Here is a 27,034-nt window from a genome sequence, read left to right as displayed (position 1 = left end):
GCTTTTGACCTTGAGAAATCTGAAATTAGTTGCTACCAGCCTTCTCATCCTACGGACTTTTACAGGCAACAGGTAATCTCAGCACGTGGGCTCTCCCACTATCACTACTGTAAGAGGCTCAGGTTGCCCTTCTGGGTGTAGTCAGGAATATGTTTGGGCCCAGGCCTGAGAAGAATTTGGAGGGGCTGAACTGTGAGGGACAGCCAGGGACTTCAGGGTCAATTCAGAAAGCGTATGGCTCCCCATCTGATGGGGAGTGGTGGAGGCCATCTCTCCTGCACAAGAGACAAAGCTGAAATCCTCCTGGAAATCAAAAAGTGCCAGGGCACTCCCAGAGCCCCACACCCATTGCAGGGCCAGAAGGATCATATTTCCACAAGTAGTGCCCTGAACACAATGCTGTACTCACCTCTCCTCCTGAGCTGCTGTAATTGCTTGTAGACTGAGGCATTACCTATAGCATCGCATGTTGGAGCCTAAGTCCTTGCCATACACTGAAAAATGCAACCCAGAACAAACATCCTTGGCATAACAGAAGAACACTAGACAGGCTCCAGGCAGAATAACCCACAGAGCAGTCCAAAGTCTAAGCATGGTGGTGTGGCCAGCAGGTAGACGGGCTCTGCAACTGAGAATGAGATTTGTCCCCACCACAAAGCATTTCCAACCCTTACCTCGCTGCCTCTAGCTGCTTTCCAAAAGGCAAGCTCTAAACTGGACAGGGTTTCTGGTCTTGTCAGACTTGGTGGGAAGCAAAATCAGAAGCCTGTCCGTAAGTACTCTGCTCTCTTCTGTTTTAACCTGTGCCCATGGCCCAGAAGCATTAAGGCTTTCACAGTGGAAATCTCTGCAAGAAATCCTTCCCTGACTATAGCTGTTGTCTTGCAGCACGTATGCGGGGATCCCTGAGCCCGTACATCGTGGTGGACGTGTGGAGAGGCTTTGCTAGCCAGCAGAGGCCAGCATTGCTCTGCTTGCTGCGCACAGCAGGGCTAGCTGGGATGGATGCACATATTTGCTTTTCTTACAGAGCGTTCTCTATTGCAAGTCTAACCCTGTGCATCGTGCTGTAGGAGAGCTGGTAGCCCTTAATCTTGGAGCAGGTCAAGAAAAAGCAAGAGGTTATTAATCTGTGTTGAGACCCAGACTTGCATGATCACATGTAATGCAAAAGGCATTGCTTAAATCTAGTTCTACTTAATTGCTCTAAAGAGAGACTACATATAAATACATATATAAAAAGCAAAAGAAAAAGCCCAGTGAAAAGGCAGGCATGTTCCCATGAAAGCCAGCCCAGCAGACAGCACTGGAGAAGCACCAGGAATGACAGTAAAGCTTCCCCTGCTGCTTGTCCCATGCACTGGGCTTGTGCTAAATCACCTGCAAAATCCCAAACGCTCCTTGTCCCTCTGCTGTGTGATACCTCCTGTCATCAAGGGAGCCATGTAGAGGCCCTTGAGATTCGTGAGGAAAAAACACTAAGCAGTTGGGACAACTCAGCTGCCAAATACTTCATAGGGAGAACAGGGACAGTTCCTCATTGCAGGCGCAGTTGCCTGGAATCTAACAGTGTTTGGCTGTAGTTAGGTCATACTGCAAAAGAGCTAATTACGGAGGTCTGGTTTGCTCTTTGTGCCCTTATACAGATGGTGAGGAATATATATGTTGGAAGGTATATTGAGATGAGAGACCTTTAGCTCTGGGGAACCTGACCTCATCCTCCCAGGAGGAACCACTCTCTCATAGGTGCATTCCACCTATCTTTGGTGCAGAGGCCCCTTTCATGGACTTGAACAGCACCCTCAGACACACTCCTGCCACCTGAATTGCTGGTATTTGGCAGAGAAGGGCCTCAGTTCCTGGGGCAGGGAACTTGGCAGAGCCCAAGGTGACGATGCAGAGTTCATGCTGCACTGATGGATGTCTCCTGGGACCACCCATGCAAATCCTAAGCAGGCTGCTCATAAAGAGCAATTGCCCAGCCCTGCTAGAGTGGCTAAACCATGTCCCTTCAGGTGGCCCTCCTCAGAGCCCAGCTGCTGGAGATGAGGAATTTGGAGAAGCCACAGCATCCCTGGCAAGGCTCTGCCCTCCTCCTCACCATCACTAGTGTGCCAAGCCTAGACAAGAGCCACATTTCCCAGCCTGCCCACGCTGCTACTTCTGCCAGTATGTGATTAGAAGGGAAGAGGGTATGCACCTAATGTAAGTGTATGTGGAGAAGCCTGTTTCTGAGCTCATTTGTCAAGCAAGGAAATATCAATGACTCCTACGCCCCAGCTGCTCCTCATGGGAAATGCCTTTCTGTTGTTAAGCTTTTCTTTTTTTCCCCTGGCCCATAGATGCTTGCTAGCCTTCTCAGTCACCAACACACCATCTAACCTCAAATTATATATACATAAAGCAAGCAGCAAGCTAACAGGAAAAGATACCATTAGTCCTATTTCTCCCTCCCCCAAACATCCTTTTAACCCCTTTTGTTATTCCCCCCCACCCCAGACACCTCCTTGTGTTGCATTGCTTCCAAAGTCAGAGGTGCTTGCTGAGGTTACATGGGAGTCGCACATCAGCTAGCCTATCCAAAACCTGAGGAAGCCGCTCTGCTTTGGATCAAGCCCTTAATGCAAAGGTAGCGATAAATCAAATGATGCCCAGGGATGTCTTACATAAGCTTTCGTAGGAACATTATTTTCAGTAAAACTCAGTGTAATGAGTCATCATCTCTGCTGAAATTAACTTGCCATAATGAACAAGGAGATTAACAGCAGCATTACGCAGGATGAGAATAAATATGGGTTTAAATTAAGTAAACCTGCAAGTTAAAAACTGGCTTGTGAGAATTCTCTTTTGCAATGAGATCTATCAGCTTGTAATGAAATTTGCATATTCTTTCCCTTTTTTCCCTTTCTGATCAAAACCCAAACTAATTTTAGTTTATCCTTTACACTGGCTGTTTGTCTTCTCCCCTCCCCCTTCCTTTTCAGTTACTACTGAGTGATACAGGACTGCTCTTTTCAGCTCAGACACCAGTTTTTCCTTTCCCTAGCACTGTGTTAGCTTTGTTACCCAGAAGAATGATTCATTTGGAGGATCAGCTGGCTTTCCCCTCTATTTTCATTGGATGTTTATTATTAACTATTCTGACTTGCCTTTAAAATAACCCCAAAGCATCTCCCCTCTCCAGGGAATCCTAACTGGTTGGTATTAGGATGAGCACGTGCCTCTTTAAACACTGCAGAGCATCAAAATAGACTAACAGTGATCAAAACCAAACACTTGCTCCTTCTGAAGCATAGGCAGGGTAGGAGGGATGCAGGGTGGGTTACCTGCATGTAACTTGCCTGAAAGCAGAGTGAGCCTTACTCTCACCAGACTGCCCTTCTTGTCACCTAGCTAGTACACAGCATGCCTTGCTCCCCAAAAGCGTTATTCTCAAATTGATTTGAGCCAGCTACCAAGAACATCTTATTCTTATTCCTGGATTTGTGCTTCTCAGCAAGCACCCAAGTGAGGGTGGAGGCCTAAGCAAATCTCCTGCTGTTTCCCCAGAGCCTTTAAAGCTCTACAACGACTCCCTAGATGCATCGCAGAAGGATGCCATCTCCTTCTCGCTGGCACAGAGAGAGCTCGCCATCATCCATGGCCCACCTGGCACAGGGAAGACCACAACAATAGTAGAGATCATCTTGCAAGCAGTACAGCAAGGCCTGAAGGTGAGTATCAGTGGCAGGACTGAAGTGACAGCAGCCACATTGGTTTGTTTAGCAGACTCACTGGGCTTTGCTGAAGCAGATCCAGTACCAGTTGTGTTGCACTGCAGATTCTGGCCTGGCTTGCAGGAGCTGGGGAGTTTTCCCTGCCAGCTGAGATTAGGTGCAAATAAAAGCTTTGAAATTCAGCTCCAGTCATTACTGAAGACCCTGCACTAGGGCTGCAAAGCAAAGTGAACATTGCCTTTGGTGTCTGGAGGCTACGCAGATGTCAGTGGCGTACTCCTCATAATCGTGCATGTAGATTCCTCCTCTGCTCTGCCAAGCCTGCTGTTACTTGGACACTGTTGCCGCTGTGCTTTGCTCTCCTTGGCAATAACAAGCTCTCGGTTTCTCCCCTCCCAGGTCCTGTGTTGTGCCCCTTCCAATGTTGCAGTGGATAACCTGGTGGAAAGGCTGGCCGGCTACAAAGCCCGCATTCTGCGCCTGGGGCACCCAGCTCGCCTCCTGGAGCCTATCCAACAGTACGCCTTGGATGCGGTCTTGGCCCGCGGTGACAGCGCTCAGATAGTGGCAGATATCAGGAAGGAGATCGACCAGGCGTTCGTACGTGTCCCTGTACCGTGACCAGCAGGAGTTACCTGCCTGCCAGCTCTCTAGATTAGCAGTACTCAGTCTGCTAGCCAGGCAGCCTACCTTGCCTATAAATCAGAATTAGTTCCAGCACTTTTTGGGTGCCCTAAAAAGGCCACCAACTATCACCAGGTGCTCTGGATTGCCCTAAACATTGGCTAGAAGCAAGCAAGTAGCCCGATGGGAGCCACAGGCTGTGCGCAGCCAGCTTGTGCCCTGGCTGAATCCCATACCTTTATGGGCTCACAGTACCTTGAGCTCATGTTTGTGCATCCAGTCCAGATCTTGCTACATACAGGCAGTGGTAAAATATTGGTGGGCATCAGCCTCTTGTTGCAGGGAGTCAGCAGTAGGAAGTCACTTCAGGGGAAGCAGTAGGGGAGGAAAAAAGAGTGCAGGGAGCTATCACTGATAGGTGGAGATTTGTGGCCTGGGTTTAACCCCATTTTGGCTGGGAGGCATTTGCCTTGCCAAGCAGGCCTTGGAGGGAGGAGTTGGGGTGCAAGACCGGCAGTCAAAAGGGGAAAGCTTCAAGCCTGGAAAGGTGTTTCAGAGACTGCACCTTTATTGCAAGGGCTGCCTGAGCTTCCCCATTCACCTGCTGGCAGCACTTGCCTCCATCTGCTGTAGAGGGAGCAGAGGGCAAAAATGCTTCTAGTCACATTCTGCATTGAAGCGGCAAAATCCTTGGCATCGCTGCTGCTTCATGGGGAGATGCTGCAGTGCCCTGCTCTCCAGATTATCTGTCTGGCATTGTTTGTGCAATCCTCTTCTCCAAAGAGGAGAAACAGTCACATCATTAATTCACTTCCTAATTAGAAGTCTGGCTGTCCTGACACTCCCTCCCACTCTCAACCACCTCAAGTAGAAAGCAGAGTACGCTATAAAAGCGCATCCTTAATTTCTTCTTTCACAGCCTAATTTTCTTAAACTTAAGTAGCTCTTCTACTTGAGATAATAAAAGCTTCTGATGCTAATTGGATTTCCCCCCACCCTTCCCCTTCTGGGGGCAGCATTGTTCAGAAGCAGCTCTGCAGCTGTATCCAGCTTGACAGAGATCCTCTGTCTTAACTGGAGATGCTGGAGAGCATCCTCATAGCCCCGCACCCAGGTTGTGTCCTACTTGCCCAAGCATTGTTTTTCTATATACATATGTATATAGGCCCTTCAGATAAGGCAGTGCACTTGTACTTTTCAAATGGTGCAGACTGAACATGGCTTCCAGCTCCATAAAACATTAATCTTCAGCCACTGCTATGGCAGCAGCTTGCTTAAGTTTTGGCAAAGGTGGCTATGCATCATCTGCTGTCTCCACTGCTGTCTTCCAGCATATTTACAATTTGAGCAGCTGGGGAAGTCACTTAACAGACAAGTTCTTGCAGGTTTTTGCCCATCAATGGGTTAAGAGAAGGAAAGGGCATCCAAGGGCTGGTAGGGTCATACTCAGCTGAGAGGCAGATTTATAGAGGGGATGTACCTGTCTGCTGGGATGGAGACCTGACTGTATTCACAGCTTGAAGCAGTTTCTTATTTCTAATTCATTTTGCAGCTCTCACTAGCTATTGATTTTCTTCCCTCTGCTTGGGAGGTACTTTGAAAGGGGGGAGGAGATTTCTCCCTGCTGGTGATCTACTGATTTTCCATAATAGAAAGGAAACTAAGGAGAAAGCAGAGCCTTCAGTAGCAAGGTTTCCACCTGCTTCCTCTTGAGCAGAGGAGAGTGCATGGCAGTGGGAAACTAGGCCTGGCCACCAGGGTTTGTTCCCCTAAAATACCAGAGGGAAAGGCCCACAAGCTGTCACAGCTCCTACAGTTCAGCTTGCACAGTGATGCTTTGAGCTGTGCCTGATCAGGTCTTTCACAGAAGACGCTCCTGACTCACTAGCGCCTCTTCTCTCTGGGCTTCAGAGAGCTCAGCTCTCAGGTCCTGGCCCATCTCTTACCCCTGTGGGGCTGCAAGGGCTCTCTCTGGTTGAAGCCTCCCAGGTTGTCCCCTCAGGGAGGGGAAAGGGCAGCCAGGCCCAGCAGCTTTGCAGGGCCTCTCCATGAGGCTGAGGGAGCTCTCTGGCTCTTCCTTGCAGTCCCAGGCCCAGCCTGGGGAGGCAAAGTACAACCGGGAAAGCAGAGGAGATGCTGCAGGAACAGGCAGTGCCAGGCTTATGTCCTCTCCTGCCTCAATTTCTCCTCTCCAGTGCATCCCCTACCTCCCCCTCTGCTCAAACCATCTCTTTTTCCTCCACCACCAGCCCCAACCACAGGGGCAGCAGCAATATATATTAAAACCTATGCTCTCTTTGCATGGTTTTCAACCCTTTTTGTCTCCTTCCCTCACTTACTTAGGCTGTGAGCATTCCAGGACACCAGCTGCTGGGTGTTGTTCGCACTGTGCTAGTCCTCCCATTTGAAGAATTTGGGAACATTCAGCTGCTTATGTTTTTACAGGCAGCATACCAGAGCAGCAAGGGCAGGGGGTCAGGGTGACAACAGGGCAATACCCTCCCTGCCAAGGGCACGCTCCCACAGTACCTGGGCAAGAAGGGCAGAGCAGGTCCAGTGATGGCAACCAGGGTCAGCCAGCAGCCCAGCTCATCAGGCAAGTCCAGAGCAATGAGGCAGAGCTGCAGCAAAGCCAGGGAGGTGAATCAGCTAGGTCAGGCAAGGAGCAAGGTCTGACCTTAAATGCTGCTCCCGGACCTATGGGCAAAGGGTGTGTGGGTGGGGGCCCAAACGAGGCAGGGCAGGGCAATTAGAGCCTGCTGGCACCCTGCCCTGACGAGGAGCAGGTGGGATTTGAGCTGGCTGGGCTTAGCACCTTCTTTGGGACCCATCCTGCCGTGCAATTTTAGCTCCGGCCTGGGCTCCCAGTTGCTGGGTCCCTCAGCTGCTTCCAGAGCTGAGATGAGCCACGTGTTTGGGTCTTAATGCTACCAGCAAACGTCAGAGATCGGTTGCTGTTATTAATTTTCTAACTGGATCTTTTTGCAGAACAAATATTAAACTTGGCCCAGCTGACAGCAGCAATCTTGTTCTCTAGTCTTCCTGCATTTTTAGCGGAGAAGAAGTTGACGTTAGTCTGCTCTATTCCTTTAGGTTAGCTATCAGTGTTGTGCCTGTAATGAAAATCAGGGTCGATGTCCACACTTCCCCTTTAGATCAAGCTTTTCATGCTGTCAAGCTTTAGCCGCAGGCGTATTTAGTCTCGGTTCCAAAGGAAAAGACACGTATGGGATCACATTACCTGCCTCTCTGTCTGTGGTCCCTCCCTTGTAACCTCTGAACCCATCTGCCAATTTTGACTACACTTGACAGACATGGAGATGCCTCACAGACCTTAAATTCTTACAGACTTAATCAAAGCAGGTGCCCGGGTAGAGGAGAGGGGCACAAATCAGTGTCTCTCCGAGGGGAAAGGCTGCAGTCTGAGCTGACCCGTGTCATTAGGCGCCAGAGAGTCCATCCATACAGAAGCTCATTGTAGGAACCAGCACGCTTTGCTGGTACAGCTGCTCGTGCCCTTGTCCGCAGCCTTTTCAGGTTTCTCACATCATCAGCTTTACCTCCAAGGAAATAATCTGATTATAGCGCTTTGGCCATTTGAGAGTGCTTGGAGTTTTCCCAGTGAGCGGTAACTTGGCCGCCGCCGCGTAGCTGCCAGTCTGTAGCTGGGGAAGCGCTAGCAACCGGCGGTGACGGTTCGATGTTACAGATATACTTATTTTAATGGGTGTTGCTAAAAAAAAAAAAAAAAAAAAAGGCCATGAGCCTCTCTAGATATTGCTCTGAATCATGTACAGAGACGCCTCTTTAAAAATGCAAGGCTGCTGCTTCGGCTGGCCAAGCGCGGTCAATCCAGGGAGCCCTCCTGCCTCAAGGGCACTTGGACCCGGACGGTCCCTGCTTCCTCCGAGCAAGGGAGCGGGCTGACACGGGGAGTCCCAGGTCCTCGCCCTGCAAAGGCACGAGGCCCCATCTTCCCAGTACGCCTTGTCGCTGTTACACCTTCCTCTCCTGCTTGTGCCAAGGTGCTTTGGCAGGTGCGTGGGCTGGACTGTCGGAAAGACCGAAGAGTCTGGTCTTCTCCCCGCTGCTCTTTGGAGCGCTGGCGAAGGAGGCTGGGGAGTTGCTCATCAACGCTCGCAGTTCAGGACTGTAAAAATGTGCAGGCAGGCACAGGAGGAGTTCAAGCATGGATTAAGTTTGAGAAAAAGCTGGATTTTAAGCATAGACTAAGTTTGAGAAATAGCTGTCTGGCTTCTGAGTGATGGTGTTACTCCTGCAAGAGCTCCTGAATGGGCTGATGCGCGGTGCTACTGTCATTTTGCTGCTCCACGCTCAGAGCCTGTGATCATATCGGTGTCATCCATCTTTTGCATAGACAGAAATACTCTTTATGCTCCGGGCAACACTGGGTGTGGAAGGGGCTTTCTGGTCCGGGGAGGGAAGAAAACCCGAGATTTCCTGAGGCTGATTAGGATAAGCCAATGGATCGTGCTGGACATAGAGAAGCCATGCTGGATCTCACAACTTTGGTTATCTAAGAAGCTGCTGAACATATTCCTGGGCCTAGAGGCTGTCTATCCTATCTTGATTCTTCTGTTTTGCAGGCAAAAACCAAAAAGGCTCAAGACAAGGGAGAACGGAGCCATTTTCTAAGCGAGATAAAGGCACTGAGAAAGGAGCTGAAGGAACGAGAAGAAACTGCCATGACTGCAGCCCTTACCCATGCCAGCGTTGTCCTTGCTACAAATACAGGTGAGAGAGCCTCTTTTTCATGCGATATGGGACAGCAGAGGCGATATGGGACAGCAGCTTTTACATGTTACAAGCACCTCACTGCATCTCAGGGCTTTACATCACTTGCATCATTTGCCAGGACTCATGCAAGCGATGTGCAGTGCTGAATGCTGCCAGGGTAGGGGGAAGGCTTAGTTTTGCTGCTCCAAGCCCCGACGAGTTCAGGTGAGTTTGCTGCATGCTCTCAAACTCCTCCGCAGTGGGACTGTCCCTGCGTACACCCTGGCACATGTTGTTACCGTTGTTCGACCAAGACTATGGGTCTAGAAGAGCCTTGGGCCAGCGTGGCACATGTTAATCCTGACCAGGAAATGAGCTTTCAGGGAGTAGCAAGTGCCGTCTGAAGTGTGCACGCTGCTAGTTGATTTCATGAGTCACATGGAGTTGCTTTCCTGCTTGGATAATTTCCATGAGTGATCGAATACCTGCACGGGTTCCCACGGGCTGGTCTCAGTTTGCATGTGTTTGGTTGGGTTTATAAGTTGCCCAAGTGGAATAAACCACACGGGGTTTAGGGAGCCGTTGCAGGTATCGGTCAGGCAGCGCATGTAGGCACATCTGTATCTACAAGGAGGAAAGTAATGCCAGTGCAATCAAAGGGAAAACACAAGTGCTTACAGTTTAACATGTGCTAAAGTGCTTTCCTAGATCAGATGCGTAATACACCCGGAACGTGGTTATAATCCTCAGATTTGGTTGCTCAGGGATTATTTTGCTGAAGGAAAACGTGAACAATTTCTGGTTATGAAAAAGAGCGTCGTGGGGCATTCACAAGTCACTGACATGAGGGTTAAATGAAAGAGGAATCCTTCCTTTGTGTTATTTGCTAAGAATTAGTCTCTTCTATAGCTTTGACCGAAAAAAAAGGGAGGGGTGATTTTCTTTTTTTTCGATGACACTCGTATTTTGTGTTGGTCAGGCAAAATTTTCTCCTGGGGCTCTGGGGCTTGCTAGCCAGCTCGGAAGCCTACGCAATTCTGCTTCAGCAAAAGGCAGATAAATAAAGGGTTTGGATTTTGTGTTTTCTGCAGTTATAGCAATCTTGGTATTTATCTGAAACTACCTCATTCGATGGGATTTCTTTATGCAAGGCAAACTGCTCTGTTGCTAGGTTCAGCAGAGAGAGAATTTAATCATGGCAACACACAGGGACACCAGCGACCTTTAGTTAATGGGAGTTCGATAAACTCGAGTCTGTAGGGCTAGAAGGGAACAAACGCATCTGCGCAGTTGTATGCCACATTGGTACAGCCTTCTTTTAGATAGAGAGGCCCTTTTCATTAAATCCTTTTCCTTCCACCTGTGGCATGGCAAAATTGCAAAGGCCAAGTTCAGACTGCCTGCCCCTTGCTACCAGAGAAGATGCATATTAGGCTGGAAAAAAATCTCGTAAAGGAAAAACAGTGTCTGAGTTGGCAAATTGTAACATCTGACCTGATGCAAAGCTGTACGGGCAGCAGGATTTACAGCCGCAAAGCAAAATCATCCCTAAGCAGAGCTGCTTTCAGAGCCACACTGCAATAGCAGCGGAGCTTTTGAAAAAACATTTCTGTAAAGGCTGTCGGCAACGGTCTCCTTGTCTGGCACGCTGGCTTCTTCATCACTTCTGGCCTCCCTTTGTCTTATTCATTGCGGTGATGTGTTTGATGCCTCTGGAATTTACAGCTCTGATCAATGCGCGGATCAATATCACTTTGTGTCTGGATTACAGCAGGAACTTTGTGAGCGTTCGGGAGGTATCTCGGTTGACATTACAAATGGACGTGTCTGATGTGAAAGAACAGCCCTTGCCCTTAATGTCTCATTACAGTCTGCTGCGCTTTCCCTTCTCGCGCTGTCCCAAGGGAGCGCAGACAGGGACAGCAGGGCTGAGGCATCAGGGTCTCTGCTGTCGGGGACTGATCTTTGTCCCTTGGGGTCTCCCTCAGTACGTCGGGCAAGGCGACTCTCAAGCCTGACGTCCTTTCAGTTTTGGGGGCTGAGAAGTCTTGTTTGCGTTTGGGGGCAGAAGGGAAGTGGGTGCTCATTTTGCTCTGCTCCTGCTCCGTGAATTAGTCAAGCATATCGTTCTGTTTATCGTGTGTTTCACTGTTGTTTTCAAAGATACTTGGAAGCCTTTGGGCCCAGATGCCGGGGCAAAAGAGGACAAACAGAAATTGGCAAAAACAATTCTGGCATGTACGTCTAAATGTATAGATAGTTGGCATGGACTACAGAACTGGAATGGCAAATCTCTGCCGCGAAACCTCATTCTACCTCCCTCGATCTCAATTAAAGTGCGCGTGATCTGTGTTAAAATGGGTCGCTTGCTCTTCGGTGCTAAGCTGGGTACCTTCTCTTTTAATTAGGTGCTTCCTCTGATGGTCCACTGAAGCTGCTTCCCGAAAATCACTTTGATCTGGTGGTGATAGATGAGTGCGCTCAGGCCCTCGAAGCCAGCTGCTGGATACCTCTGCTGAAAGCACCAAAGTGCATCCTGGCTGGCGATCACAAGCAGCTTCCCCCCACCATCATCTCGCACAAGTAAGGAGTGGTTCGCGGCCCTACTTCTCCCGTTTTTTAGGCAGCCAAAGGCTTATAAACTCCTCACGTTTCATGACATTTTATTAATGTGGGCTGTGTTGTCCCTGGGCTGGGTTTAATCACGCAGCCAGAGTTACAGCAGAGCTGTTTTACTGATAGCGGCTGCTTAAAGTTTAATGCAGCTCCGTCTGAGCAGGCTTTTCTTATCACACGATGACGTGACGGTCGGTTGTATTACCGGCTGCTGACCAAATCCCGAAATGGGAAAGCGCGTGTAGTTGGCGCGGTGCTGGAGAGGGGCCTCTTGGGCTGGTGGGTGCCTGCTGGACAACCGCTGAAGGCCTCGTGAGAGCTTTGCGTTTGCAGCCAGGACGAGCGATCTGGCTGGCAGCCTTCAGCCCCAGGCTGGAGCTGCCGAGCGAGCTCTGCGATTTCCCCAAGGCGCGTGCGTCTTGCGTACATCTCGGCCGCGAGGCAGGCGTGACGCTCTCGACCGTGCGGGAGCGGAGACGTGGCCTGCAGGAGGCTGCCCACTGCATCGGGTTTTGTAGGAGCAAGCTCCCGCGGGTTACCTTGGTGCAGTCACTGAAGCAAACCCCAAGAGCTGCAGGTGATGCTCTACCACACCCTGGCCTTGTTTGCAGTGGGAATACTCGTTCAGGGAGCTGTCTGCCTTTGAAACAGGGCCGTGCTCGTTTTGCGTAGGTCCTCCGAGCTGCATCAGGGGCCTGATCCAGCAGCTGGATGCCCAGCCTTTTCTGGGACTGCCGCTTGTCCTTGGCCCACACGTAGCTCGGGTCTGCCTGCCCACAACAGAGAGGATCCTCTGTGCAGAGAAAGTCCAAGACAGACGAGGAGGGTGAGTGCAACGAGGCAGGAAGAGCGGCCAGACCGTCATGCCAAATTAGGCTTCAGGAAGGAAGGGCTGTCACACTGGAAATGTCAACGGTAGCCCCGTGGCAGCATGGAAACAGCCCTGCTCAAAAGCCTCTGCAATGCCGTGGGAACCTTTCCGCTCGCTGCAAAGGGCTGTGCCCAAGGAGCAGGGGCTGGCGAGATAAACAGCATGAGATGGGAGGATACTCTCCTGGTGCGTGCTGCTGGGGGATCGCTGGTGGCCTTCAGCACGCTCATCAGTATCCTTCCCTTGGTCATCCGAAACACGTCCTGGCTCGGAACAGCTCCATGCGTTGAGCCTGCAGCGTTTGCTTTTCTTAGATTTTTCTCTGGAGTGAGAAGGAGTGCTTGTGCTATGAACTACTACTGGATTATTCAAAATTGTGTTTATTTTAATAGATCTCTTTCCTGAGAGACACGTCGTTAGCAGAGATGTGTTTTCTTGGTTCTGCTTAGCAGCGCTGTGTTTATGCACTACGAACCAGCAGTGAGAACCAAATTCTTGGTTTTCTCTCTGTTACGCCCTGAAATTTTTAAAGCAGTTGGAAAAGTTGTTTAAAAGAACAGATCTAAGAATCCATATCAGCCATTCAAGTTGGTAAAATGGTAAACAGACAGACAGTGAACAAAACAGAGAGAAATTCTGGTTTCATTCACCAGTGTTTATATGCAGATTTTAAAACCTTCAATTTAAAAAAAAAAATCATCAATTTTCTACGTGATGTTTTTCTTCTGCCTGCCTAGGGGTTTGGCCTGATTTACCTCCTCTTTGCCGAGTGCAGGCTTTGTGGAGTGAATGCAGTCTCGTTTAATCCAGGTCTTCTCTTTCCTTTATTAAATTCTGCCTCTCTGCTTCCACATTTATTTATTTAACGTATTAATGTGGGAGTTGGCCCACTGAGCTGCTGCAGCGCTTGTTATCGCACACGCCGCAGTGATTATAAAATCTTGCGATACCTACAATGCACACATGAAGAACAATTAGTTTGTGGCAGAGATCTGTGGCTAGTGCAAATTGCCTGCGCTGCAAAGGGGATACACCAGCTGAGGAGTCTTTCAGTAATTTAAAATAGACGTGCGCGTGTTTGGTTATCGAGCTTTGTGTCTGGAATTACTGAACCGTCATTCAGCATGAGCAGCGAAAATAGGGCTGCCTTCATAGACCCTCTCTCCCGCTTCCAAAAAATCATTAGCAAGATACATATCTATAATCTCACTCCAAGTTTGGACACGGAAAATGAAGCATCCGAGGGAGGCAGCGGCTCCCAGCAGATGGCTAAGAGATTGAGCAAATAACGTTAAGGCACGGTATCGTGTTAGAGAGAGGTCTGATATTGCTGGCACGGCTGCTTGTCGTTGCGCAGATCTCGGCAGGCAATAAGCTCCCTCCTCCACTCTCTAGCAGAGCTGTCTAGGTTGGAGAACGGCAGAAAAGCCTTTCTGGTACTCCCTGCCCTGCAGAAAAGCCTTTCTGGTACTCCCTACCCTTCTTGTCTCTTGCTGTTTATTAACTGCAAGTTTGCAGGCTGTATCTCCATGCTTAGGTTTTTCCATGCGTAAGTTGGAAGTGAGTATCTTGCCTACCTGCAGAAGCCAAATGGCTGGCCAAGGCTGGGATGTTTTTCTTCTTCATTCTTCAGAGGGGCTGAAATCTGTGCTGAACAGATCGGGTTGTTACTTCCCTGGTTGGGCGGAGAGGCAGCTGAGGGCTAGTTGAGAGCCAGAGCCAGCTTAGCTCCTGGTAAACCCACACCTGCTCACAGCAGAAGGGAATTAGGTTTAATAATTTGGCGTCCGATAACAAAACTGTTCCCAGTGGAGAGGAGCTCCTTGCCTGATGTGCGAGGTACTATTTGGAGTATGCATCGAGTAACCAACAAGAAGTTTGCAATTTGGTCCTTCTAATTTCTGGGTTCTCGTTCCAGCCCTGTGTAAGGCGTGCCGAGAAACTGTTAACGCAGCTCCATGATGTCCTGGTCTTAATGCTCTCCTCGGCCAGTGGGATTCCTCTCGGCTGCGCTTCGGAGCGGTGGCGCTGATTTGAGATTTTCCACCCCTCTCTGTGCTTGTGCCAGTAATTTGTTCCGAATTATGAATAAGTGGAGGAGTCGGGGATGGATGCCCTTCTTCTCCTTAGGTTTCTGGCTGTGGAAGTGCCCATGGTCATATCTCAGGCCCAGAGCTCCAGCTGCAGCAATGCTGACTGAAAAGATCAGAAGCAGCAGACGGATGAAAATGCTCACCAATTATTCGCTGGGGTCCCAAGGCAGCAGCGGTTGGAATAACTACATGCTAGTGAGGCAGACGGGTCTGCGCAGCCCCTGGAACAGAGGCTGGAGATTTATTTTCCCAAGACTATGAGGCTAAGGGCAGAATGCGGTAGAAATACCAACCGTGTTACCATGGACGAATGGGCCTGACGCTCAGCTGACATCAGTTTTGGCCCCTCAGTGAGATAAAGCAAATTTTCCTCAAGTGAAAAGCTCTGAAAACGTTTACAACATCTGTGCAGAGGTGAGTCTCCTAGGAAACACTTGAGACTCTGGCATGGCAGAGGGTTTCCCATCCCATGGGCACCTGTGCTGTGTTACTGCGACAGTCCTCACAGCCCACCAAGAGGACACTGGCTCTTGTGAGGGTGGCGACAAGCACTCTACCACTGGTCCTTCTTGAACGCTGCACTCTTGCATTTGGTCGGATAGAGGAGGCGCTGGGCCAAATGGCTTGCCAACCACCTAGCTCCCAACAACGCTGGGAGTTGGTTCTCCCACGGACTTCATTGTTGGTTCTCCCGACAATGGTGAAGGCATCACCTACGCTGCTTGTTCACTCAATAAAGACGAGCGAGGGTAGGAGGGAGTGATAGTGGCAAGTATCAAGTGTCAATTTGGGAACTGAGCAACGTGGCTGTTGCGTGTGCCTCGGGGTCTGGCCTTCCTCTCATCCCCTCTCCAGTCCCTCAGCTCAGTCTGCTGCTTCCTTTGGCTCTTTCTCATGATGGCTGGTGCCAGAAGCCTTTACTGGTGCTGCACCTTGGAGATGGTAGCAGAGGTCTTCACGGGTAGGATCCGTCTGCCCGCAGATCTCTTGTATTTCCTCCTGGCCCTGTTTGAGGAGTTGCACTGGTCTCCCCTTCAGTTTTGAGTTCATGCTTATGCAGTGCAAAGCTGTCACTAGTTTGCCTCTTTCCTGCCCTCATGTGATCATGATATCCTCTGTCTCCATCCAAAAAAAGAAAGTTTTGCTCCTTTGCTCCTTAGTTCCTACGAGTATGACTTTCATCAAGCTGTTTATCTTTGCTGTTGCCACTGTTCTTTAAAGAGCTCAACAGTCTTGTGCATTTTCAGTTTGTTTTCCTTCCATATTTTTAAAATCCCAGCTTCACGAAGAATTAGTATTTGTAAGATTCAGAGAGAGCCTGGGTAGAAGTCATATCTTCTGGTTTTTCATCCTTGGCCAGGGTTAACAACCGTACGGGCAACTCAGTTGTTAGGTCAGCTCCCATCTCTTGTGGAGTAATCCGTTTTGGACCAGAAGCTCGAGTGATGTTTCGACGCTGTGTCACTCTGTGCCCCTTTTTAAGGTAAATAAAATAGAACGGAGAGAATCTGAATCAATCGTGTTAACAGATTTATGTATCGGCCTGGTCTACCGTTAAATTATGGTCCGAGAGACTTGCTCTATTCAATAAAATTATCGCTCAAGGCATCAGCAGGTCTGTGGCCCAGGTGCTGGTCAGACACGACACCAGCCACCAGCTCACTCTTACAGGCAGTCGCATCTTGGAGTGTAAAGTGCAAAAAGCTAAGCTGACTTCAGCTTATATGAAGGATTTATGGGCTGTGTCCTCAAATGGTGGCACCCTCCAGACAAGCCTCTGTTTTTAGCCTAAAAAGTAAAGCTGCTCTGATGCTGCTGCGTATGCCAGCCTGTCTCCTCTCAGTTCCCTCAGTAACTCTTGCAACTCATTAGCTAACTTGAAGCAAGTCTGTCAAGGTGTGGAAATCTTGGAGATCTTCAACTCCGTGAAAACAGATCGCAAAGCAGAGACCTGAGCTGATTCTCCCACCCAGCGGAAGGCCATCATGTGAACTCGGCCGGAGTAGCAGACACAAGAGAAGCCACACAGGAGGGAGCCAGAGAAAGCTGGACTTTGAGTCCTGCTACTTGTGCAGCTTCCTGTATTTATTATTTGAAGTATGTTAGTTTAGCAATGGAAAACTCCAGCTAGGACCCCACTGTATATAATGAGAGACCGTCCCTTTTCTGGTCCAAATAGTCAGTGCGGAGGGGGAAAGAAGGATTATTGTCTCTGTTTCATCTACTGTCGTACAGGAAATCTGTGATGGCATCAAGGTCTGAGCAAGGTCTCTTGAGCCCCAGCCTGGCATTTGTCTATGAGCCCATCTTTCCTGTTCTTTCCCTTACTTCTAAAGGTTGGCATTTTATTGAGTAAAGTTAATTAAAAATGGGTATTTGAAAGCTTTGCCTACTGCTCAAGTTGTTGTAGGTGGTGGTGAGAATCAGCTGCCTTCTCGAGCCCTCAGCCACCCTCTTCCTTTGGCCTCTCTGTTGATGGACACTTCCCCGGAGAGTTGCAGGAGTCCTTGGGCTTGGACCCTTGGCTGCTCCTGGAGCCTCACAGCTGTGGACCTCTCTTCCTTCTCTCAGAAACCACTCTTTTCGCTGTCAGCTAATGCTGCAGCGATCCCTCTGTGGACTCAGCCCTGGCTGTCGTCAGCAAATCCTCCGTGTGATGGAGGCCACCTCTTCAGCTCCGTGACGGACATCTTCCTCAGCAGCTGAGGTGCCATTAACCTCAGTGGTGAGGCCAAGATTTCCTTAATAGCAGGGTCTCATCTTATCCAATAAGATCTCGTAATGAGATAAGAAAGACTGAACATCCCTTAAACGTAGCTCAGACATAACTCACAGCCAACTGGGAAGACCAAGAGTGCAGAAAAACAGTTAAATGGTAAATAGGGTTTTCTGAGCCATTTATGACTTTGCTTTTCATCTCAGTGGGAGCCCTTGGTAGCAGACCCATGGGTATTAAACGCAGGTAGGATACGGATAAGTATTAGCTGTACGTGCAGGAACTGGAGCAGGTGGTTGTCAGACAGACACTGCATCTGGAGTCTTCCAGCTAGTCCTAGCCACAGGAAGAGCAAAATTTGCCTCCATCTTACCAGTGCAGCTTCGCAGTCTCTGTAGAGCAAAACGGCTCTTGGACAGACCTTTGCAAAGGGAAGCAGAGTGATGCAGAGTACCTCGTCCTGTGGCAAGAAAGCCGAGATGAGGCGCGTTATCCTGATGGAAGGTAAAACTCTGTAATGCGGTCAGAAAGTAGTTTTTCTTTTGGAGCTCTGTTGCTGTCTAGTGAAAGCACCTAGCAAGCATTAGCTTGCGGGTGGAAAAAATGTCAGCGAGCTCCAGCTGGAGTAGCTGACAGAATATGGCTTGATAGCCCTCCTAATTAGTTGCAAGCGCTAACAAATACTGCTAAATTAGAACAATTTATTATGAAAAATCTAATTATATTTCATTTAAACTCCTTGAAACACTATTAGCTCTTTTCTTTACAAATCTGAACTCTGGTATTGTTTAATTGCCGCACGAGTAAAAGCATTTGCTTTATCGAACACGGCGCCTATCACACTTTTACTCTTTGCAGCACAGGCCCCCTGCGCGCTCACGGTCTCTGCAGTCCGCGAGATGAGACACGAAGGCAGATTCTTCCTACCTACATGGTGTTAAGTATTTCCAGAGATCTAATTCAGGAGCCGAATCGCCGGCCAGCTCCCCTCCTGGTTAATGGGAAGAGACGAGCATTTCCAAGGGATGATTCACCCTGGGAACAAGTCAAACCCTCCCGCCTACCGTCCTCTCTTCCTCCATTGATGACAGCAGACCTGGAGTGGGTGGACTCCTATTTTTGGGACCTCAGTGAAGGGTCTAAAGTTAGCCGGGAGGAATCTGGGCTGCCAGAAGGATCGTCTGCTACTGTGAGATATGAAGCCGGTCCTGCTTAAGTGGGAAGCCTTTATTAAACAGGAATGCCGTTACACTTTATAGGTGTGATACTGCAAGTGCAATCACGCAAACAGGCTTCCCCGCGGCTTGTATTCAGCTCTGGGAGCCAGGCCCTGTCTGCAATGCTATCCGCCGATCTAATGGGTGCCGCGGAGCTATTGCTGCCTTTTTATTGTTTGCTTTTTCCTCCCTGCACTCGGCATTTGTAGGGTGAGTTTTGCAACGCTTTTTCCCCTTGAGGCAGTTTTGGTGAGGGGCCAAAGGATGCTTCTCCCTTTCCCTTTGACCTGCCTGCCTTTTGGCTCTGGATGAAGAGCAGTAAAGGGCTGAGACGTGAGCAGAGGTTTTGCAACCAGCTGAGCTGAGCCCTCCCTAAGTGAAGGGGCCCTGTGTGGCCAGCGCAGGCCAGCAGTGTGACCTGAAACCTGGTGAGAAAGGTAGGAAAACATAACACCTGAAGCTGTCCCCTCCCCTGCCCTGCCACCGTCGATGAAACTCCCTGCCCATCATTATTGCGTTGTGTTCCCGAGAAACAATTTCGCCTCCTGGTTTTCATAGATTATCAGGTCGGTGGCTGCCCCATGCACACCTTACAGTACCTTTACCTAGACCTTGTCCGTGCTGGCTGTGTTTCTCCAGAAAGAGCTCCCAGCTACAGTGAACACCAGCCTGAGACCGTTCCCCTCTCAGCAGTCCTCTCCCAAGCTCACCGACAGCACCTTCAAGCCTCCCGCTGGGTTTTGGCCCCGTCCCAGAGCGCATCTCAACATCAGGACGCTTTCTGCTGTCTGGCAGGAGCATTTGTTCTCCTTGTTTTCATTTTAGTCCTCATTCAGTCTTTCTCTGTCATCCTAATTGTTCTGTCTCCATGTCAGGGCTCCGGTTTATTTGTTTTTACACTCTTCAGATATCTGTAGATGATCATCAGACCCCTTGGTCTCGACTTGTTTCTTAGAGGAGCCTGGGCATCTCTAGCGGGCCTGTTTGGCAGCAGGATGCCTCCTCCATCACTGTTATCTGCAATCCCCGTGCCAGTCCTCTGTGCCTAGGAGTTTGATGCTTTGCGTGTCAGGTCCAAACAAATTTGCTTTCACTCCGTCACTGTGTAGCAAATACCAGCCCTTAGTTTTCTTTGGTAGCCCCCACGGACGGAAGTAACAAGCTACCTTCTTCCCTCATATCTGCCAAGAGGTTGTTGATATGTATTTGCAAGGATTTACAAAGGCGACATCCAGAGAAAGGAGGTGTCCTGCACAGCCTCACTTAGTGCTTCACCTCCGTTTGTGAGACCTCTTAAACTACTCTACCAGAACACCAAAGGCCGGGGCACAAAGCACAGGGTAGCTAATACTTGGCATGCCCGCAACAGCCTCAGCGTGTTTTTGACATTAAGAGCTCTTGAGGTAGCCTGACACAGTGCCATCCCTGCTCTTGACGCGGCTGTCCGCGTTGGGTGATGTGCAGTGGAAGTGCGAGCCCAGCCAACGTCTCTTTCTGTGTCGTAGGGAGGAGAGCAGCTCTCCAATGAATAATTAAAACAAGATTTAGCACGACCCAAGGTACGGCTCCATCGCTCAATGGGAAATTTCCCACTTGTTCGCCCGGTAATGACTCTCGACACCTACGCGGCGGACTGACTCCTCGCACCCAGCCCGAAAAGGACGTTTCACAGCACAGCGGGCACAAGAGCGCTTGAAATATTTGGTTGCGCTTGGCTACACGTACCCCTGTCGATTTGCAGACTTTTCCTCCAAAGGCTCCACGGTGACACCTTACCTCTACAGCGCAGCCGGCAGCAGAGGGGCCTCGTACTTCTGCGGTGCTGGTGCCCACAGGAAGGTGGATCCAGGCAAAGCGCAGCCTCCTCTTATGCATGAGCCAGGGTGAATTCAGGTTAGCAGGGCAGACTAGCTGCCGGGGGCTTGCTTGGGTGGCTTTAGCTTTCCTAGCTTTACTTTAGAGGAGAAAATTCCTGAGCGTTAGGAGCGTGATTCTGTCTGTCCAACCTCCCCTCCCAGCTTCACTGCCCTAAAGCAATTGAGGCTTAAAAGCTTTGGCTCTGGGATTTTGTTGGCGTAGGAATTGACTGCTGTAGGAATTAATTGTGCTGCAAAATAATAGGAAATTTATTAACAGGTGAAATATTGCAAGCAGTTTAATATCCTCATTATTAATTCAACATATATCCTCACGTAGATCCCTGCAGTAGAAACGCTGCTGTTAGCGTACAGAAGGGTATTGTTTCCAAGGCCTGCTGTGTTTTAATGCCCCCCCATGCTTTATGATATATCCTTAGGAGAAATATTTCAGCATGTTTATCATTTGATGTTAAAAAAAAACCTCACCAGGTTTCTGCTGCCAGTTCTGCGTAAAACCAGTTTTAGATTTGATCCTGGGTTTGTAAGAACTTACAAGCCAAGGCAGGAGAGTAAAGGACAAAAGCAAAGGGGAGAGACCTTTCGGGTGGCAAAGGCTCTTTGCCTTGCCGAATCCCTTTGAGCCTTTGACAGCATTTATTTTTTTTTCATATTGCTCCCCCGAGCCGTGCCCCAGCTCCTGGTTGGGGACCGCACGCTCCTCGCTTGACTTGCCTGACGTGATTAACGTGGCGGACAAACTCTCCCTATTAAAACCGCTTCCTTCCCTCCTTGCCTTTGAGGTCCAGCCTGCCTTTCCGAGAGCCCCATGGGACAGAGCTGGGAGGATCAGGCTACCAGTGACTTCCCGGTCGGGTGTGAGCCTGCAAAGAGGAAAGCTAAATCCAGATAAGCGGAGCCAGATCCCAGCCCTGCACCCTGCTCTTCCCCTCGCTCCGGCCGCGCTCCACCTAGTCCCCTCTTCTCCCGTACCCTCAGCTGGGAGCATGAATACCCGTCTAAGTACACCCATGCCGTGGCAGGAGCAAACATGATTGCTGGAGCAAACATGATTGCTGGAGATGAGAAGAGCCTGGTGGTCCATCTTCGCGTGGTTCTCGGTCAGCAGTCGAAGGTACCGCACAGCTGGAAACATCTGTTCAGTAGCGCAGCATAGTAGTGCGACGCCGAGCGGCCCTTCTCCCAACTTGCGTGGCTGCCCGTGTTGTTGACCGGTCATTATGTTGGAAGAGCCTTTGAAAAGGCAGCCCTATCTCCGAGCTCCTGCTCCACGTGGAGCTTGGGATCGTTCCCAGTTTACGAGCCTTTTGTTGCGGGTACTGCGTTCTGCCATTTAGCAAGGAGGTCGGCTAATCAGATGCGGCGTCTTCTCCTCGGGAAGATCTACCCTCGCTTTTCTCTTCTGCCGTTTTAATGAATTTGCGGCCTCTTGTTATATTTACCAAGTGCCCTGTTGTTAACATGACAGACCTGGCCAGCGCGGCAAACGAGACGCTCGCCGCGCTTCCGTGTACTAATGTAATGCTTCCCTACGGCAGTAATTGGATGCGTGCTGTGCCCCTTAGCCTCCGAGGAAATCATTTTCCCTAGCTGTTCGCCTGCATCGTTTCATCATTGTCACGCTTGCTCACAGTGCTCTGGGAGCAAGCGGAACCGCTCGCCGCGAACCGCAGCCTTGTACAAGGCGCTGCGCGCGCAGGATGAAAAGGAAAAATTGTGGTCTGAAATGCTCAAAATCGACAATCAGAGCACAGGGACGCCTGCGGCGCTTCCTTCTTGGAAGGACGCGACACTCCTACCAAACCCTTTCTGCATGGCAAGGAGAAGGCAATTAGGCTCCTGGAGGGCTTATTTCACTAGGAATTGTATTAATTTGTGTCACAGAAACAAGCGGAGGACCTTTGCCCCAAGTGATGGAGCGTTGGTTTTCTTAATGGGGTAATAAAGCAATAAGCCCTGGCATGCGTTAGCGCGTTAGTCTCGGGTGAGTTGCCAAGGAGTAGTGAGAAGCTTTAGCGTCGAGCGTCTTGATGAACCGCTAGCACGGTCGGGCTGCGTTGACCCCAAACATTTTAAGAAGTAAGTGGGGTTGAGCTCCGATAATACTGCATTAGGCGATTCGGATGCCGCTCCGCTGGCAGGTTCGGTGTCCAGGGCCTGTTATGAGAAATGTGACTGTATCAGGACCCTCCTACGAGGATGTTACGGGCATGAGCTTCTGGGGTTAGAAGGTTTTGTTCTGGAGCTGTTTCGGTGAGGTGGTATCTTGAGCTTCCATCACTCGTCTTCTTCCAGCCATGCTGAGGCGATCTGGGGGCGAGAAGCGACGGCTCCCGGCGTTATTAGATCTGGGGATGGCTGATACCATCCGCATCTCCTGCGATACAGCGATGCTACCCCTAGGCGTTTCCCCACGGGAAAGGGAAGCAGGCATCTCTCTGCCCTGACGTAGTCAAGCCTTGCCCTGCCGTGCAAGGCAGAACTCTGTCCCTGAAGGTCCTCACCCTGCTGTGGAGCCTATGCGGAGCAATAACGCTGGGGACCCTGCAGCCTTCTCCTGCTCCCTCTGCGCCCGTCGGTAAGGGACTGAGTAAAACGGAGCGGAAAGGCCAGGCAAGTAACACCGTCCCAGCAGCGGTGCAGTCAAGGGGGCCAGAGCCACCCAAGGGAGCTCAGCAGCGTACAGAATAGGTAGCGCAGGTGCCCTGATAGCGTTGCTGCTTAGCAGCGTCGGCACTTTCAGCATCGCATTCAACTCCAGGGGCAGCGCTGCCGTGGCAGCTGTATCCCTAGCGAGGAGATGCTTATTGATTCTCTAGCGCCGGAGAGGGTTAAGTTCATATCTTAGCTCTTCGTTTAAGAACAGACATCTACGCTCGGCTCCTGACTCGTTTTTTTTTTCTCCCTGCAGGGCTGCTGCCAAGGGCCTGTCACTCAGCCTGATGGAGCGTCTCATAGAGAGGTACGGGGAGAAGGCTACGAGGATGCTGACGGTGCAGTACCGCATGCACCGGGCCATCATGCAGTGGGCTTCCTCGGAGATGTACGGCGGCCGGCTTACCGCCCACCCGGCGGTAGCCCAGCATTTGCTCAAGTAAGTAAGTGGCTCGCTTTTCACTGGTGTATCTGCGCAGAGATGTCTTTTTCTCCCGAGCGTATGTGGAGCTTGTCCATATCCCCCATGATGGAGTTTTCCGTTCCTCCTGGCCCTGCAGGATCCTCCTGCAATAACATTTCTGATTCAGGCCTTATTTCATTGGGGGAACGTTGATTTGGGTTGTGGTCCTGTTTCTTATGCAACAAGATGCCATACAGGGTTATCTTCTGTTTACTCCTTTGGTATGATAAACAAAGTGCTTACACGGGCCATCGTGTAGCCCATCTTTGGCCCCAAAATCAACATCAAAGTCGTGCCGTTAGAAAGCTACATCCCCCTTCTCGCTTGCGGAGTCTTATTGCTGTAGCTTATTGCTATTGCTTATCGCTCAGCGCCTGAGGCAAGTCTGACGGCATCAGATCCGTTTCTTGTCTGCAGCGGTTTACCTTTTCTATCGGTAATTCAAAGGAAGCGACTAGCATTTCATTTCCACTGCATCCTGGGACAGGCCGGCGTTTGCCGACGCATGCTGTCACTGGCAGCAATCGGTGCTTTTTAAAACTGCAGTCAGCGCCGTTCTGAGAGGCGGATGGGGAAAACATTAATTCTCGCTGTTGGACTCGGAGAAGCACAAAATATCGCAGCGCTTGTCTGCATGGTGCCTCTGTATTTTTAGCAATGCTTTTTTTAATGTGAGTATTGAAGAGTTCAACAAACTGATACTCCCCTAGACTCTCTCCATTTTCGTAGCGGCTCCTGTTTTGGATGGAAACAGCGAGAGGCCAGCCTGTCGTGCTCATTTCAAAATAATCCCGTCTGTGGACAATGCCACGAGACAGGAACCTATGCCCAGACAGAAAAGGAGAGCTCTGTACGTGAGACAGACCCTCCATGGCAGCCAGCAGGAGGATTTCTGCTCTATATCATGGCTTCAGGACTATCAGGTCTTCAGCCCAACTTGCGTTGGTGAAGCAATGCAGGCTTCCATCTTGGTTTATATGTGGACGTGTACATATATTTCTATATGAAGGTGTGCGTTGCGTTCTATAGATGTGGGTGGACAAGACTTCCTTCTGGGAGTTCAGCTGTGCCGGCAGGAGCTCAGCTGAGGTGGGCGAGCCTCATTCAGCAATATTTTAGCCATATGGACTAATTCCAGGACTGGAATTGATCTTGTTGCTTGCCATGCTTATTTTTCCGTTTAATTTTGTAATTTAAAAATAATAACTGATGAAGAGTCCCAGGCAAAACGGTTTGAAACCATTAAAATTGGAAGCTAATCGAAAAGTTGAACTTAGCAGACTTTGTTATTCTAATGAGCTGGTTTATTTTTATAGTTGATGGAGGAATGAGTGTCCCACTTTTTTCCCAGCCCACGGTGCAGCTTAGTTGCCTGCTCAGGGCCTTATCCTGCAAACGGTGGTATCTGAACCTGCAATCAAATCTGCTAGTCCACAGCCCTGCTGATATATCACATGAATACAGCAGTTCACATGCAAGACCATACATAATTTCAGTGCTTCTGCAGAAGACCAGGTAATGCAGGGGCTTGATATTAGACTATGTTCTTACATTTAAGTTGGTGGTGCAGATCCTTTTATGATAGTCATGACCATCTCACGCCTGGTGGTGGGTTAAGCCAAATGATTTGCGCAGTCCCATTCCCGAGCAAGAAGTAAATAGGTTTCGCTCGCTGGCAGTCCTAAGAAAAGCCGTCTTGAGCAGAAGCACCCTAGCGAAGGCTGGAGAGTGCCCGCTTGCTCAGCCTAAAAAGCAGTCAGAGCTTGGCCTGCAGCTGCAAATGCAGCCACAGCATTTGGCACGCAAACGCTGGGTTTGCAACTTTTTCTTGTATCCTTCCCGAGGGCTGGCGGGTGATGGCCAAGGAACATGGACAGTCCCAAAGCCTGGCCCGGTGTGAGGAAGAGGATTTCCGTCTCTGCTGAATGCGTTCAGAGGTCTTTCTCTGGAGGAACATCTGACTGGATGTAGACTTCAGAGAGGCTTTGTAAAGGAGGAGCCCTGTAGTGATCCCAGCCATAATCCCTGCCATAGCTCCAGCACTGGCAAAGCCAGTCCATAGGGTTATATTCAAGCACTGGCTTTACAAGGACCTTGGGGCCACTTTTGGAGAGAGGTGAAAGTTTGAGAAGGATGTCCAAGTTTTGAGACATAAGGCTGGGAGGAGGTCCATGCATTGTTTGTTATACTTGTAAAAATACCTTGAGCTAAAAAAACGGTGGCAGGGAGTTTTCAGTGCAGCTGAACTTTTAAAGCCTGGCTCCTGGGTGCCTGCACTCATAATGACTAACCTGGGTAGCATCCCCAGTGCCTAATAGCAAGGCTGAGCTCCCACAGCAACCTTTCTCTGAACAGCGTTGTTGATTTAAGTCTCATCGCCTCTACCTGAAAAAGCATAAGTACTGGTCTTTGAAAGAATTACAGTTCTGCTCTGAAGGACTTTGTATTCCTGACCGTCTTCTGCTCTGACCTTGGAGGCAGTCAGGGCTGCTTGGTCTGTGATCTCCTAGGGAGTCTTCCAGCATCAGTTGCAGCCTTTGTACTTAAAAAAATTAACTTTTAAAGAAGGCAGGAGCCAGGAGTATTCTGGGTCTACTCGGAGACTGTCGCTTGCTAGAGCCAGCTTCCCATCCCCAAGAGTCTCTTCATCCACCGTGAACGAGGAGATCCTTGGGGCTCAGTTACTGATCTCTCCAGGTCACCACAACGGTGGACAACCTGCTGGTATCTGCTTGTAGGCATCCCTCCCCAGCAGAAAGAATTAGCGCTGATGGCAGCCAAACTTGAGGGAATACCCACCTAGAATTAACAGAGTTTTCTGATAAATAGATTTGTGTTTTGTCCAAAAGGGAAACTCTGGTGTCCTGTGGCATCTTTTCAAGGGCAGAGTATTTCCAAGGGGGCAAAGTCCTTCTCCCCAAATCTCCCTTCTTTCTGAAAGAGGTGGCCTAGCACCTCAGAAGTCCCCACACATCTCCAGACTTAAGTTGAGGAGGCTGCAAGCAGTGTTTTCCGCGTTCGAAAGTTGTGACTCATTGCCCTGAGAAAGTGGTTTGAAAAAATCACGAGTGGTTTCCGCTCTCAGTTTTTAATCAAAGTAATGTGTCGGGTGTCCCTTGTGTCTTTGCACTTTTTTTTGGTGCTAACATCCCCTCACTGAGCGGGGAACATGGGGGAACCCCCCCCCCCCGCCCCGAACAGCACATGCCCTGGAAGACGCTCAGAAGCCAGAATATCCCTTGGCCGTGATGTAAAAAGGAGCCAGCTGCAATCCCAGAGGAGGCGCGGGGTCCCCGGGTGCCCTGGGGCAGCACTTTGAGCTTGGATCCAGCGTCTGGCTGCAACGACAGCATGATTTGTGATTACGGAGCAAGAATCTCTCCTGGAACAAAAATCCATGCCTGCAGCGGTTTGCAGCAGTTGAGAGAACTGCCTTTCCTCCTCGTCCC

The 27,034-nt window shown here is 49.9% G+C and overlaps 1 protein-coding gene across 12 annotated transcripts in view; it reads left to right on the top strand.

The window, feature by feature from the left end:
- Window positions 1-27,034, top strand: part of IGHMBP2 (immunoglobulin mu DNA binding protein 2) — a 44,288-nt gene that overhangs the window by 7,274 nt on the left and 9,980 nt on the right. For all 12 annotated transcript variants that reach the window (XR_011141268.1, XR_011141264.1, XR_011141263.1 and 9 more), the window contains exons 5-9: window positions 3,550-3,713; window positions 4,116-4,316; window positions 8,948-9,095; window positions 11,486-11,660; window positions 23,379-23,561. Coding sequence is in view for 6 of the 12 variants with exons in the window: in XM_068944545.1 (XP_068800646.1) it covers window positions 3,550-3,713; window positions 4,116-4,316; window positions 8,948-9,095; window positions 11,486-11,660; window positions 23,379-23,561 (871 nt within the window). In the remaining 6 variants the exon portion in view is untranslated. The remainder of the gene's footprint in view (window positions 1-3,549; window positions 3,714-4,115; window positions 4,317-8,947; window positions 9,096-11,485; window positions 11,661-23,378; window positions 23,562-27,034) is intronic.

Source organism: Struthio camelus, chromosome 5 (genome assembly GCF_040807025.1).
Source record: "Struthio camelus isolate bStrCam1 chromosome 5, bStrCam1.hap1, whole genome shotgun sequence".
NCBI classification, from domain to species: domain Eukaryota; kingdom Metazoa; phylum Chordata; class Aves; order Struthioniformes; family Struthionidae; genus Struthio; species Struthio camelus.
Note: the sequence above shows the minus strand (reverse complement) of the source record. Positions and strands in the feature narration are given on the sequence as shown.